This window comes from Periplaneta americana, chromosome 12 (genome assembly GCF_040183065.1).
Source record: "Periplaneta americana isolate PAMFEO1 chromosome 12, P.americana_PAMFEO1_priV1, whole genome shotgun sequence".
NCBI classification, from domain to species: Eukaryota; Metazoa; Arthropoda; class Insecta; order Blattodea; family Blattidae; genus Periplaneta; species Periplaneta americana.
In genome coordinates, this window is record NC_091128.1 from 74,568,986 (window position 1) to 74,585,178 (window position 16,193).

Below are 16,193 nucleotides of genomic sequence, written 5' to 3' on the forward strand. Positions count from 1 at the left end.
ATATGTGACCTCACTGGTAAAAACATTGCTAAGACAGTGATAGAAGAGTGCATCAGCTTAGGTCTAGATATGAGCAACCTGGTGGGGCAAGGGTATGATGGTGCGTTATCTATGGCTGGAAAATTCAATGGAGTTCAAGCTAAAGTAAAAGAATTATACCCGAAAGCTTTATTTGTTCATTATGCTAGTCACAGACTGAACTTAGCTCTGTTTTCTGCCATGAGTGTGACTCACATGCGTAATTGTTTAGGTGACATTTGTGATTTATTTCACAATCACACTTTGCCGGCATCACTCTGAAGAAGAATATTAATGATCTGTTGCCCTCCAGTAAGAAATCGAGACTGATTGGCGTTTGAAACACAAGATTTGTAGAGAGGCATGATTCTGTCATTGTTTTTGTGAGGCTTCTGGAGCCAATTGTTGCAAGTCTGCAATATCTGTCAGGAAGTGAAAAATTTGTTTCCAGTACTGCAGAACAATTACTGGCAGCCGTAGAGAAGAGTTCGTTTCTCATTTCAATGCGAGAAACTTCTGTCTTTCATTGTCCACCTCTCAACATACTTGCAAAACCCCGAGCACAATCTTAGTTCTGTTTTGGAATACACCAGTGATGTTATACAGCAGCTGGAAACCTTAACAAGGAATGCTGGTGAAGAATTTCACAAAATAATTGAGCGGTGTTCAAGCACAATGAAAAGCCTTTCTGATTCTGAAATCAAAATTCCAAGACTTGCAGGGAAGCAGACGAAGAGGAATAATCATCCAGCACGGACACCTGAAGAGTACTTCAGAAGATCTGTATTCATACCATGCACTGATGAATTGATTCCAAATCTCAAACAATGTTTTGAACAGAATAAAGATGTTTTCTTGCTTAGGAATGTCGAAGAAACTGCAGATGATAGATTAAATAAACTTTCTTTGTACTTGGGTGATATCAATGATACTGAAATAGAGGCAGAATACCGGATGTGGCATCAAAAATGGAAATCCACAGAAATAAAATTAAGACCAAATGATGCCCTTAATTCTTTAGCTGTATATCCTGTAGAATTATACCTATAATTCACTGTCTCCTCAAAATTTTAACTACCCTCCCTGTCTCAACCACCAGCGCCGAGAGATCATTTTCAACAATGAAACGACTGAAAACCTATCTGAGAAATAGAACCAGTGATGAGCGTTTGAATAATTTTGCTTTACTGTCTGTATATTGGGATCAAGACATCAATCGGGGGGAGATGTTAAACATAATGGACAGAAGAAGCAGGCGCATCAATTTAGTGCTGTAGAACTGCATACTGTAACAGTTTTGTGTAAATAGTGTAAATATTGCGAAATTTTGGCAGAATCACAAGGACAGTAATAACAGATTATGATCATCACTTCATTTTACATGCACAACATTTCCCAGGCATTTATGGTGAGTTTCCATATTAAGATTTTTTTTATTGTTACTAATTTTATTCTATGTTGTTTGTCTTGCATGCATAGGATATTGTATTCTGTGTATGTGTAGATGTTTTGGTGAAGTGTTGGACTACAATTACCTATCTTCATATTTTTGCAAACCAGTCAATACATCTATTAAAAAAATAGTGATGATAAGGAAAAATTCATACTAGCAAATAATATACTATTTTAGGTAGGTGTATTCTGGACTCCCCCCCCCTCTCCCCTGGAAACTAATTTCTAAATAAGTGTCTGTCTCGTAGTCATTACTGCTAACACTGATATGCATTATGTTAGTTTTTGACAGTTTAGACATAATATAGAAGGGTTTTGGGAAGATGTAACCGTGGGTTGCGCGGGGGCTAAGCCCCCACAGTATTGTATATTATAAAAAAACACCTTGCATGTTACACATAAAACTTACACTTTTTATTACCTCATTCCGTTGCCCGGATTTTTCTAATGACCATTCAACATACGCGTGTTTACGTAAAGAAAAAATAAACATTCAGATCATTGTAAGTTATAAGAATGTAAATAATTGATTTCTATACACCATGTTCCTTAACTATAAAGTAATTCGTGTAGACTTTACATTATAAATTGTTAGGCAAGTTGTTTACAGACGTTATTAATATTATATGTTACAGAAATATATGTGTCAAACGAAATTGGAACATGATGCAGAGGGGCAGATTGACCCATTGCAAGTATGCACAACATTCAGTGAAGACACATCTGAGAATGGAACGATTGTGAAACATGAAGAAGAGGTGATGTATCGTCTGTGTTATAGTTATACTATAGCAAGAGTGTGAAATCAGTGTCTGTAAAATGTGCTCACTCCAATCTCAATGTAAAATCTTGAAAAAGTACCATTTGAACACTTCAATTATCTCATCCACCAGCAACCTCACAAGTAGCGAGATTTAATGATGTGCTGTGAGAGTAATGGCAACGAAGTGGCCATTATTAATTTTATCATTGAAATTATAATAATCCCTTGTTTTTCAGTAACTTTTAAAATAACAAAGTGTAGTACACTGAGTCTGTTAGGTGATGGTGGACTGAGTTTAGAATGCAAATTATTGATTATTAAATTCTTATTAATGCGCTAATTGTGGAAGTTTTATCTTTTACTCACTCACTACAAAAAGTGTAAAAAGTAAAAAGGTAAAGGTATCCCCGTAACATGCCATGAAGGCACTTGGGGGGCATGGAGGTAGAGCCCCATGCTTTCTATGACCGCGGCACTAGAATAAGGTGGTGTAAAAGGTAATATTGCAAAATTTACGCAAACATTATGATGATAATTAAAATGAGTACAGGTTGTTGCAAAAGTCACATGACACTTGAAAACTGTTTAACTTTAACGAAAAATAGGGTGAAATTGATTACAAACAAATGCATAATCAGCTGACTATTCTTGAGGCAATACAGCCACCCTATTATGACAAAATTATCATTCCTTGGTGACACCATCTCAAAATACAAAATGAAATGGCTTACACTTCCGCATTGTCAAGTGGCTTTTACGTCACCCAGTATTTTAGTAATCAATACTTCAAAACAAAATGCTGCTAGTTTTAAGAAACTATGAATTTCAGAAAGTGCCAAGTATCAGTATAATGATGACTGTTCAATGAGTTGTCAAGTGAAGAGGAAACCAATTTCGGATAGACTCAAAGTCAGTAATATTGTAATAATAAGTACAAAGTAATAATTTGTGAATCTTATCCTGATACCTTTTAATTGCTAATTTCAGGACAGCATATACGATACACAAAGTAGCGAAGATGGTAGTAATCTTACATTCCAAGAGGATGACGAAGAAGGGTGAGTATAAGAATAAGTACAATACTTGTTTTAATACTGCAGTGTAGTACAATAGTTATTTATGACAAGTACAGTAAAATCTTCCTAAAACGAAATGCAATCATTCCAGAATTTTTTTTCCATTTTCACAGGTTTTCGTTTTACAAAGAGTTGAGTTTTGGCAAAACTAAGAATAGACTACTGCAATATGCTCACTGTAGGAAGAACACAATGAAGAAATAATTTGAAATAAAAGTTGCTACAGTATACTACATGCAAAGTGAATTTTATTTTTTATTTTCATAATTATTAACTTATGTAATTGCAGCCTCTCTGTCTCTCTCTCTCTCTACGCCCTAGTTTCTTGGACCCCACATTTCTTTTAAAGTGCATTGCTGCGACTTTTTTTTGAAGGGAACATTGTAGGATTTCCTTTGTGTCCTGCATCAATTCAGAGTGTGAATTGCGCCCTGATCCATCGGTTGTGTAACTGAAGTTGTGTTTGATGGAAAATAGATTAACATCACGTTAGACAAATTAATCCTTGCATAGCAGGTGGCATTGTCTAAAAACAGTATGACCTTACGACTTTGACGTTTCATTGCTCCATTAAAATTATGAAGCCACTCTTCTATGATAGAACTGGTCACCTAGGCTTTTTTATTAAATCGCACAGTTTTACTTTATTCACACTGTTCTTTAACACTGTATTGGCATATTAACACAGAACTCAGAATAAATAAACGGAAATGTGAAACTAAATTGACAGTACACGACAATTATTCACAGTTTTAGTCTACTCGCACTGTCCTTTTATCACTGTATTGGCTTGTTAGCACAAAACAGACTAAATGAAAGAAAATGCAAGAGTGTTAGAAGAAATAATGGTACAGGAGATTAGTAACCTGCCCGGGTCCTTGACAATAAGCACAGAATAGCGACATGGTTAGAGAAGCTTCACCCCCAATGTCTGACAAAGAATAGCGAAAGTCTTCCAGATCATTGCATGTACAGTCACATAAAAAAATTATGTCATGCTTCGTACAGTATTATCGCAAAATTAAAAATGGTTTGAAAGAATTTAGAAACAGTTATGCTTAAAATTATCCGTTTTAGTCACGTTTTTACCTAAATGGTGCCCGTTTTTGCGTTAGGCAGTTTTCTGTTTTAAAGTATTTTTACATAGGAAATCATTCCGTCCCCAAATTTATTTTTCGTTTGTGCAGGTTTCCTTTTTATAGAGAGTACGTTTTAGCAAGGTTTTACTGTATTAAAAATTTCAGTTTATATTGTGAATGGAAATGTTTGCAAAACGAGTCCACAGGCTAAGTAAAGCAAACCTACAAGTGAAAAAAAAAAAAAAAAAAAAAACATTTTTACATGTGTAGTCGTCCTGGGTGGCACAGTTGGTATAATAGTGACCTTCTGTGCCCGAGGTTCCGGGTTCGATCCCTTCCAGGTCGATGGAGGCTGATGTCAAATTTACTGGCATGTAGAAAATACTTCTGCAGGACAAAATTCCAGCACACCGGCAACGTTGATATAACCTCGGCAGTTGCGAGCGTCGTTAAATAAAACATAATTTAAAAATTACATGTGTATCATATGCCATTATTTAGATCAGTAATATGCAATCTTTTTTGCTAGCATACTTCCAAAACACATTTTGTTTTTACCTTGGCATCTTCAAACTGCATTATAATTATATGAGAAATAAAAAATAATGAAGATGTGTGAACTGCAATAATTTTATTATCAACAGATGTAATAAACATGTCAGCATTTTTACACACATCGTCAGTCAGTGGGATGCGTAACTCTTGATTCAAACCCACATACCCCCATACCATAGATTGAATACCACTGATTTAGATCACCATTTGCTCATGCTGTTTTTGAGAATTCTCGCGAATTCTCCACTGCGCTCATTGTGATAGTGTCGAGGGGTCCCCAGATGGAACCCTGGTTTCCCATCTTTTATATATATAAAATTGTATTCAATTGTTTCGTATAGTTACCAACATAATAGTTGTTGAATCAATTTTATTTTATTTGCGTATATTTCTTAATCAAAAATTCATTTTTAAAAGTAAGCCTCCTTATTGATTGGTTGAAATTGCTTCCATTTATCGTCTGGTGAGAAACAATTGACAGTCAGCCCAAATAGTTGAAACTCATATAATTTAGTCAATTTTTAATATGCTTGCCCAGTTTAAATGATGTAATTTAAAAAAACTGCTGTCTAAAAATTATCTAAAGAATGTTACTTACAGTTGCACTTTCTTCCACAGGAATGAAAATTCTATAAATCATACGTATTGCAGTAACTACCAGTATTGTATTGAGACTGCGGATAAAGAATATTTAAATTGTCCAAATAAACACGAGATCGATGAAGAAATAAATCCTATACAAGGATTGTCAAATTTCATACTTCGAAAGGATTCTATGAATGCAGAAAACGACTCTAGTTTTCAACAGAAAATTAGTGATGACAAACGGATTGTGAAGTTACCTCACAAGTGCGCTCAGTGTGATAAATTATTCCGAAGCAAAGGAGACTTAAATAAACACATCCGTGTCCACACAGGGGAGAAGCCGTACAAGTGTGTTGTGTGCTGTAAAACTTTCAATAGGAGTAGTACATTGAAAAGTCACGTACGTCGTCACGACGGAATTAAACCTTTCAAATGTGAAACATGCTATAAAGACTTCTATACTGCAATTGAATTAAAAGTACATTCTCACAGGCATTTAGGAGAGAAGCCCTATAACTGTACAGAATGCGGTAGGGAATTTTCTTCGAAAGAAGATCTAAAGCGCCATTCCAGCGTGCATACGGGTGTGAAACCATACAAGTGTGACAAATGTACGAAGGCTTTTCGGACAAGTAGCCGTTTGCGTATTCATTCTGTTACTCACAGTGGCGAAAAAGAATTCGGATGCGAAGTGTGTAAACACATGTTCACGACAAGAAATAGTCTTATTCGGCATATACGCATACATGAAGGCGTCAAACCATTTAGATGTGATGTTTGTAGCAAGACGTTTGCATCCACATATCATTTGAGAGTGCACTTTCGTACACATACGGGAGAAAAGCCCTTCAAGTGCTCTGTTTGTGATAAGACATTCATAACTAAGGATCATTTAAAGAGGCATAACCTTGTACATATTGCTAAATGACTGAAATGTTTCACGAAGCTGAATGGATTATGTATTTAGCTATTTGATTCCGTAAAAGATAATATATTAACATCAAGAAATGAATAAAAACTTACTTGATCAAACCTCAACCACTTTTGCCGTACTCCTTAGAGATTCTCGTAACATTGTGAACCAATTAGACATGTAAGACTAAATCGCGATCTAACAAGAAAGGTAAGCTCCAGATTCAGTTACTGAGATCTTAGATAAATTCTTTTCAGTTTGGTAAATGAATGTAAATATATACAGAGTCTTTCATAAGTAACTAGTCTATCGAAAAATCAACTATTTTGGATAATTTCTTGAAATGATGTTCATCCTCACGAGAAAGAACCCTTCCCGGTCCTGTACAGTCGATTTGGAAACAAACACCCTCTACCCCCGCCACGAAAGGAAGCTACTTATCCATGTGTAATGTGCATTTGATGCCAACTTAAAATGACCTGGAGCATGGCCTTCTATACGCCAAGGACTTAAAATGACCCAGAGCATGGCCTTCTATATGCCAAGAATAATGGCACATGGCCATGCTTGTACACATTATTGTTATAGACTGGACACAACCTCTTAACGTTATTGCAGAAGAGAACTGCTGCTGTTTTGAACTTGGCAACATTGTCGCTCAAATTAAGCGTTTATTCTGTAGGCGAAATGTTTCCAGGCAGGTGGATCGGTCGCACCGGTCCAATATATTGGCTTCCGTGACCACCTTATTTGACTCTCCTGGACTTCTCTTTCTGGGGATTCATCAAGGATCGTCTATGCGACTAAGCCACGCACTATTCCTGAATTAGTGGAACGAATTGAACAAACGACATAAATGGTTACGCCTGATCATCAGAGGCCATGAAGAGTTGATATGTCGCTTACATTTGTGCATTCAGCAGAACGAAAGACATTTTGAAAATTGTACACCATAATTTGTCAACAATTGAAACTATTTTTTCATTTGGGTATTTCAATAAAGGCTTAAAATACTATTCTTTCGTTTAACAGCTCTGGTGGGGAGGGAGTGTTTGTTTCCAAATCGATTACGGCTCCGCGAAGGGTTCTTCCTCGTGAGAATGAACATCATTTCAAAAAATTATGCAAAATAGTTAATTTTTCGATAGACTCGTTACTTATGAAAGACCCTGTGTAGTAATCTCTTCATATAAGCAGAATCTGTATTCGAAGTTTCAGTTATCTGCGGCTAACCTCGGCGATTTTTTGTTAAAGTAATACAATGTCTAACATAATTGTATTCATACACATAAACGACATTTGATCACATTTAAAGGAAAAGTACTAAACTATGAAAATATGCATATGATTTCCATTAGAAAACCATTTATTCTTTAAAATACGTAACATGGTGTCTATTACAAACAGTAAAAATCATTCCTAATGCTATATTCCTTGTATGGCTATTATGTATTTCATGTTTCCTGTATTAGTGTGTCAAGGCAATGTAACTATTTACATAGCTATATTGTAACGAGTAGTTTGTCAAGAAATTAAGTAACGTATCAAGACATACAATTGGAATAATGAAATAAAAATACATAATTGATTCACGTAATGTCTTGTTTTTTCATGTTGTAATTTTAATTCCCCAAAATGTTCAGACGTGAATTCTCTGGGAGAAATATTACCTCAGCCAATAAAGTAATTAATAAATCTCAGTCCGTTCTCGTCGCAAATGTCACATTTGAATGGTTTTTCACCAGTATGAATACGTTCGTGTTTAACGTAATTCGGACGTTATGCAAATCTTTTACCAGAAAATTTGCACCAGTATGGACTCCAGTACGGCTATGTAGGACTTGACGTCGCGAAAACCCCTTACCACCACAGACAGTGCAAACGAAAGGTCTCCCACTAGTAAATGTTCGTCAATGCGCATCTCTATATCCCTGGCCATCAAATATTTTTTCCACGGGTGCCACATTCGGAGATTTTCTTTATAGAGTGTATACTTGCATGTATAGGCCCTAATTAAATCTAAGAAATCCGTTACTTCGTTCACAAAAAATACACAATCCTGTAACTCATTGTTCCGCGTACACTGTTGCAGATTGTCAATTTTATCTCTCTCCCTCCTTCTGAAACAATGCGTTATTTGTCGTTAACTGTTATTGAAGCATTTAAACTTCTTTTGTAGAAACATATTCGAACTGCATCATAAGTAATTGGTCGTATAATGTCTAAAATGTCTTATTAAAGTATGCTCATATAACTATAAAGCATACATTTTATCTTTCCATGTTCACATGTGGGTAGCTGCGTTGTGGCAGTGGTTTACTGCTGCTTCCATTCTCCTTCCGCAAGCGTGGAAAGATAAAGGTAATTATTTACTTCAGCGATACCGTAATTGTCTCTTATTTATGGAAATAACTGAACAAGTGGTGGACGACAATATAAATAACGGCGTATGTGAACAGTCAGTGACAGTAACAGATATAACTGCAGCAAATATCCGCCAATAAAGTAGAGAAAGTGTTTGGAAGGTTTCAGAGCAAACATAACCTAAACCTACGCGAACACATAACCTAAACTAACCTAACTTCTGGAGAGCGAGGGATAGTCTAAAGCACAGATGGATTAAAATCACACAGAAAAAGTAGAAAAATTAGTGGATACGAACGGAATCGCTAAAGTAAATAATTATAAAAATAAAATATGTGCAGTATATGATTTATATGTATGAGTTTAAATCGCAACCTACGGCTTCAGTTTTTAACACGTTTCCTCTTCCTGTGCCTATAGTATTCTTTGCAAGGTATATAGAGAGTACTAATATCTTCTTTGTACCCAACCACATACGACTACCAGTCATAAGCAGAATAATATTGTAATCAGTTATTCACTAATGCTGTATCAAATGCGCAGTTACCGAACATAAGTGAAATTCGTGATAGGAGGTCGGTAGTGTCTTACATTTCGAAAAATGCACCAAACAACGGCAACTTGCCTATACTAGGCTATATCACGCTATATTCTGCTTTGAAATTTAGATTTCAGCCTACAGAGGTTTTATGACATATAGTACACATCTGTGTTTTAAGTCAAAGCATTACGCCAATCGTACAATTACAATGACAGCCTTCAGTTTTGTTACAGAAAAGCGTTAAGCATCACAATGTCAGTCAAATACATTCCTCAAATGTGTTGAAATAACTCACCTGCAATGTTTAGCAACAAGAACAATGCCGAACAAAAGAATGTACCTCCACCTAGTTTAACGTTTTTCGGAAGTTGTAACTTGTCACATTTGCTTTCAGCGCCTCCCTGATGCAGCACCTCTTCAATTACGTGATATTTATTTATTGTCGGTTGGCGGAATATATCCCGTAAAAGAGGAAATTTAGGTACATGGTTGGATGGTGTTTTTTTTTTTTTGCAACAATGCGATAAACGTTTAGGTTTTTTTTTAACAGTCAAATACCTTACTATAATAATACCGGACTGCTAGCAGTTCTGCGCGCGAACGGCGCTGGTGCTGCTACCTAGGCGGCAGGTGTGGCGATACTCACGAAACAAGCTGTAATCAACTGCAATATATAGGCCCTATTGTTGCTGGGCTAGTTAATAGTTTTATTAATTTGTGCTGTGTTAAAATGTCAGGGTGTCTTTGTGCTGTTTATAATTGCTACAAAATTACAGCATTACAAATTGCTCCAAATCGTACTTTCGATTTCCGTGGTATCATAAAACTGAGTCAACAACATTCCTTAGTAGGCCTAATTTCTCGTCTTTGTGTTGATAGAAAAATACAAATTAGCTTTTTTATTTAGACCTAATAAATGTATAGAAGTTAAAATGTATCGAACATTTTAAGGTTTTATCAAATTAAGTTTTATTGTTGTTCACATGCCTTTACTAATTATTACAAGCATCAGGTTACTATCAATTTTATCTTTGCAGTTGTCAGCAATGCGTAAATAAAGCATTATTGTAAATTCATTCCTAATATCATAATTGATTTTGTCTCACTACACCAAAGAAAAAATATATAATTACGGAAAGTAACATGAAGAATGCAATATTTCTCATAATATGCAGCTTTGATATAAGATAATAATTTTACATTAAATGCTATTCAACATTTCTTAAGTGTTTCATATATTACTCCACATTAGTAACTGACGTTTTAAACAATAGTCCGAATCCCGCTATGTTAATATTTGTATTTGTGGACGTAATTCCACGCCGCTCCGCTAGATGTCAGGACCGCGATATTTCGCACTCACGTCAATGCTACTAGTATACAGTTGTCCGGTATTATTGTAGTAAGGTATTTGTTACAATTGCCAATTACGATAATGCAGTATAAATCACTACTCCTAGAGCGATTCTGCATTGCAATCATAGGCGGAGATAGATTTTTTTTATCATAAGCATACGAATGCGCCCACACGCATAAAAAGACAAATGCATACTCTTTTTGTCGGAGGAGGCACCCGAAGGCTTGCACCGCAAACCGAGGCTTACTGTTCTTACCACTCTTGTTCTGAGTGATATTTGACGCCGAACGACCGCGCTCTTGTACAAATACAGCACGCTACACAGTGAACTTAACCCAGGTTATGGTAATGATGGCAATGCCATTTAAATAAATGATAGCGAAATGAATCCGAGGTTAAATGCCGAAAGTTGAGCAAAAATTCTGCTTCAGTGGACAGAAAATCTCGGAAGAACCGCAACCAGGTAATTTGTCCTAACCGAGATTTGAACCCGGGTCTGCTCGTTTCTCAGATATGCTAACCGTTACCTCACAGTAGTGGACAACACGTAGCTATACCCACCTGAACTGACCTGTCTCGTATAGATTCCATAACCGATAAAAGACAGGCGGGGAGACATTGAAGTCCTCGGCACCACGACGAAAAGTTCACCCTTCCTGCATCAAAGTGGCTGCTCTTGAGACTTGTGTTGTTAAGATGTCTCATTGTATAGTCAGATACTTTATAAGTCCCAGAAAGGAGGCAATGCACGTGATAAGAGGACGTGCGGCCTGGTTCACAAGAGAAGGACTAGTTGAGGTAATGAAATTAGTTTTGTTTGGTTTTATATCTGATTATATGTACTGCCTGCTGAAGTATCTGTGCGACAAAAATTTTTTCCTAAGACTGTACGTGTTAAATGGAATACGAACTCCACAAATGACAACTTCAATCTGTCTACCTCGCTACAACACATGGGTATTCACTTTGTTTTGAGGGGTCTCCTGACACTGCAATGCATGGCTAATACTCATAGCCTTGGTTTGACAAGGTTCTAACTGCTTTTTCCATACTTTCGAGATACAAAGATTCAAGGTTTCAATTTATTGTAATACGAACATTTAATTTCTTATAGCCTACATATGAAATGTTACGTATGACATCTTAAAGCATTGAACTTATAATTGCATACTTTCATAGCCTAATTTGACCACTTATTCATTTCATTTAGAATATTTAATTTTACAGTTAGAACTATGTCCTTCCATAATGAATTTTCAGAGTGAGACAAGGTTCTAAGTGCTGATAGAACTTTGTCAAACTATTTTTCTATTCATTACTTAAAACATTATTATTCGTTACATAAAACATTTAAACTATGAAAAAAATTGTTCTCTTTTAATTTATAATTGCATAACAATTGACATTAAGTAAATTACAGAAATTAAAATTATACTTTGTGAAAACAATCAGATCTTTGTTATATCACTCTTCATGGACGGCCACTCTCACTTGATGTTATATGAGGAGGATGTGTACTTCGAATATTGCGTCTGGCCGCGAAACCAGGTGCCCCGGGTTCGAATCCCGGTCGGGGCGATTTACCTGGTTGAGGTTTTCTCCAGGGTTTTCCCTCAATCCAATACGAGCAAATGCTGGGTAACTTTCGGTGCTGGAGCCCGGACTCATTTCACCGACAATATCACTTTCATTTCATTCAGACGCTAAATAACCTAGATTTTGATACAGCGTCGTAAAATAACCCAATAAAATAAAATCGAATATTGCATTTCCATGACTGCGGATTAGACTCTACTTTCTGTACCTTCTTTTTTGGTGTATTTTCTTCGTTATTTCTGAAATTAATAGTTACATAATATGAATTTTTTGTTGTTATTAGGCCTATTATAATTTAAATGTCGCTTGTATGATTTAAATGTATATATTTTATGTTGTTTATATTATATTTATAAATTAAAAAAAATAATTACACAATTAAAATTACTGGTTTAAGAAACAGTTTGTTGGAAGTGAAGGTAGTCATCAAATTTATTATTAAGAAATAAAAAATGTATGTTTTAAGTAATGGCGATGTGTAAGTGTTATGGACACCTGAAAAAAATGGCTAAGTGGAAAACAAAAGGATTTAATATAAAAATCATCTCACATATTGTTCGGCGCCTCTATATATGCGAAACTTTTTTCATTGTGTAAATCTTTGTCCATCGAAATGCTATGTGAAACAGTATGTCAGATCATTCCAACACAGCGTTTGAGGGCTAGGGCGCTCTGACCCTGCACTGTGTCTGCCCAGGGCGGACCCCCACTCCTCTTTGTCGCTGAGGTTGTGGCGGTGTGTGAATGCATGCGATCATCAATTATTCTCGTCTGTTCGATGATATTCTGCACGTATTGCTGGATTATGCGTTCCATCAGTCATTCATTCATCCATATGGTGTACTATCGTTTGTGGTTAACTGTTTTGAATAAGAATGAACAGAAGTGCGTCGACAGTCGACGATAACTCGCTGGTTAAAATTACGAATCAAACGCACCATTTTACCACAGTCTACTATATACAGTCGCGAAGCTCAATATGTAGTAAAAATGCAAACATGGGTAGTTGTCCACCACTAGGATCGCTACTATCGCATCATCGCAGATCTCTCTCCTAGTAGACGACAAAATATGTTACACTTTCGTTGTGTTCTTTTGGAAAAATTAACACCTTCCTTCCATTATTGAAATATTAAATGCATAAAGTTAATTTATTATTTTAATGAAGTATATTAAATTCCACCATAAACTCGAAGATACCTGCAAGAAATAGGTTAATATTATTTTTGTTTGTGCAAAACGAACTGAAATTTACTATAATAGCTTCACTCATTCAAGATTATAGCGATAATTAACTATGAAACCAATAAATATTAATTTGCATTTCTCTTTACAACAATAATAATGGGAATATGAATTAATGGAGTAACTTACGTGTACCGCTACTTGTAGTGTAGGCTTACGTAATTAACAAAGTGGGATGAGGTTAAGCAATAATAATCACACCAGAATTGGAAATAAAACGTGATCAATAAATTTTATTGTAACAGACTTTTTCTACGTCTCTAGTAAAGTAACAAATAAAAATAACAACAAAATTAACAGCTATAATTAAAAACATATCCTTTGAAAAAAAAAAGTAGGCCTAAACAATAATAATCCCACCAGAATCGAAAATAAAACGTGATCAATAAATTTCATTAAAACAAACTTAATTTTTCTACGTCTCTAGTAAAATATTATTATTCCAATTATTGTATTTTAGCCATTAACATTTTCATTACAACCAATAACGAACATTTCACAAGCATCAATGTGAAATACGCAACGAGCTATAGTATAGAATTCTTTAGTTGGCAGAGAAATTTAGACAGAGAAAGATATATTTCTTACCTCTCACTCACTCAGTGGCTGACCGGAACTCTGCGGGGGGATGGTGGCAAGAGACAGACACCCTCCATGAAACTGTTTGTATGTGCAGTGGCGGATTCTTCTACTTCTACTTCCATGTTGTCGTCACCGTCATCGTCGTCACTATCAGAGTCCAAACTTATTACGAAACGATCCACCGCCTTGTCAATCATTCCATCCCTTTCCCAATAAAAATCCTCTTCCTTTTTAATATGTTCACACGCATTTTTCCAATTCTCTGGCGTAACCTTGGACAACGCTTCTTCAAATAATTTTATAACTTCACTGGATTTGAAAGATACATTGCGTTTAGCGACATCATTTTTCACTTGAGCCCAGATGAACTCAATGGCACTAAAATTGCAGTGGTATGGTGGCAGTCGTACTACGGTATCCCGGTGTGGTTCACTTTGAGCTAATGTATCCAGTTCGTACCTTACCATTTTTTCCTTTTTCAATTTTATTATGTCGTACAGTACGATTTTTGTCGCCTTTGGGTCGTACTCTATGTTGTTCTGACGTAACCAAGACTGCATGTCTGATTTAGAAGATGCAGAAGTGGGAGCTTTATTTAACTGTACAGAATGGTAAGAGGCGTTATCCATTACTATAATGCTGTTTTGTGGAATGTTCGGAAGGAGTTTGTTTTCGAACCAATGTTTGAAATTAACGGCGTTCATTTCCTCATGAGGATCGTTGGTAGATTTGGACTTAAAACTGTGATAGGCTCCTGGTATAAATCCAGAAGAAGATCCAGCATGCACAATAATAAATCGTCCTCCTTTTCCTAGGGGCACGTTCAGAGGGATGTCACCATCTTCACAAATCCAAATTTTGCTCTTCGTGTGATTGATGTTTATCTATGTTTCGTCTAGGTAAACGATAGGGCGGCCGGTTATTCTTAAGTCGCGCATCCTCCTTAAGAAATGGAATCGCTTAGCAATTATGTCGGGTTTCTCTAGCAGAAGCTTCCGTCCGAAGTTATTCTTAGCGTAACGGAAATTAAGTTTTTTTAATAATTCCCGGACCGACCATTTACTGCCAGAAAATAAGCCAGACTTATCGAGAGCATCACGAATATCTTCCACACTCGAAATGAAATCAGCCTTATACAAAGAATAAATCTGCCTCTTGATGGCGGCAGCAGTGAATGAGTCTATATTGGTTTTCGTGGGCGTTCTTTGCGGCCGCTTTTTGCCCGGAGTTGAAACTCTTCTTCCTGATTCATCTGCTTCTTCTTTTCATTTAGGATACGGTAAACAGTGCGTTCAGATACTCCACACGCAACAGCAGTTCGCTTTGCTACTTCGACTACGCTTATTGTAGGATTTCCGACTTTCAAGGCATCGTACTCCTCTACGAAAAACTTATGTACATTGCACACTATTTCCCTGGCGTCAGACTGCAGTGGCTTTCCTCTTGTTCCTACACCAAGAATCACAAACACTAGGACAAGTAGGCCTAATATAAAGCACAATACTTCTAACATTTTAATTATAAAATGATTATAGGCACCTTCTCAAACTACACTGAAAAATGTTAACACACAGTTGTAATAACATCCACCACTGACAACGTCTCCAGATGGACTGGTTTGGTGAGGGAGAGGGAGGAAAGAAAGAGGAAATACTATTATACAAGTGTCTGTGTCCCAGGATTAGTTCAACTCACCCTCCCTGACCCTTCCCAAGGCATCAGGTAGCTCTGCCAACATAGACCTTCCCAAGTATAGCACTCGATAGAAATACGACACAGTCCAAAGTCGACCGTGGACAGTCTATTGTTTCTAGTTGCTAACCGCTTGGAGCGCTTTATCACGAGATTTGCAAAAAATCACCTCTAGCTTCGCGACTGTATATAGTAGACTGTGATTTTACTCTCAATTGAAAACAATGCTAATGCTGTCAGTCCAGAGTCCGTGGATACCCAGAGTAGCGCAATCGGCCGCCATTGTTATTCCTTTTCAACACGCTTGGGATACGAACATTTAAAGTAAAACTCAATTTAGGCCAGTGTTCATGCCCCTTAAAATTAAAAGTATTT

General features: G+C 36.4%; 1 protein-coding gene across 3 annotated transcripts in view; it reads left to right on the plus strand.

Moving 5' to 3' along the window:
* Positions 1 to 16,193, plus strand: part of LOC138710562 (zinc finger protein 501-like) — a 40,531-nt gene that overhangs the window by 6,086 nt on the left and 18,252 nt on the right. Inside the window, exons 2-5 of one of the 3 annotated variants that reach the window (XM_069841545.1) lie at positions 2,106 to 2,228; positions 3,221 to 3,291; positions 3,423 to 3,550; positions 5,562 to 8,033. In XM_069841545.1, coding sequence (XP_069697646.1) covers positions 2,106 to 2,228; positions 3,221 to 3,291; positions 3,423 to 3,513 — 285 coding nt within the window. In that variant the 3' untranslated portion in view covers positions 3,514 to 3,550; positions 5,562 to 8,033. Of the gene's footprint in view, positions 1 to 2,105; positions 2,229 to 3,220; positions 3,292 to 3,422; positions 3,551 to 5,561; positions 8,034 to 16,193 lie in introns of those variants that run through there. The other 2 variants (XM_069841543.1, XM_069841544.1) reach the window with 2 other exon arrangements.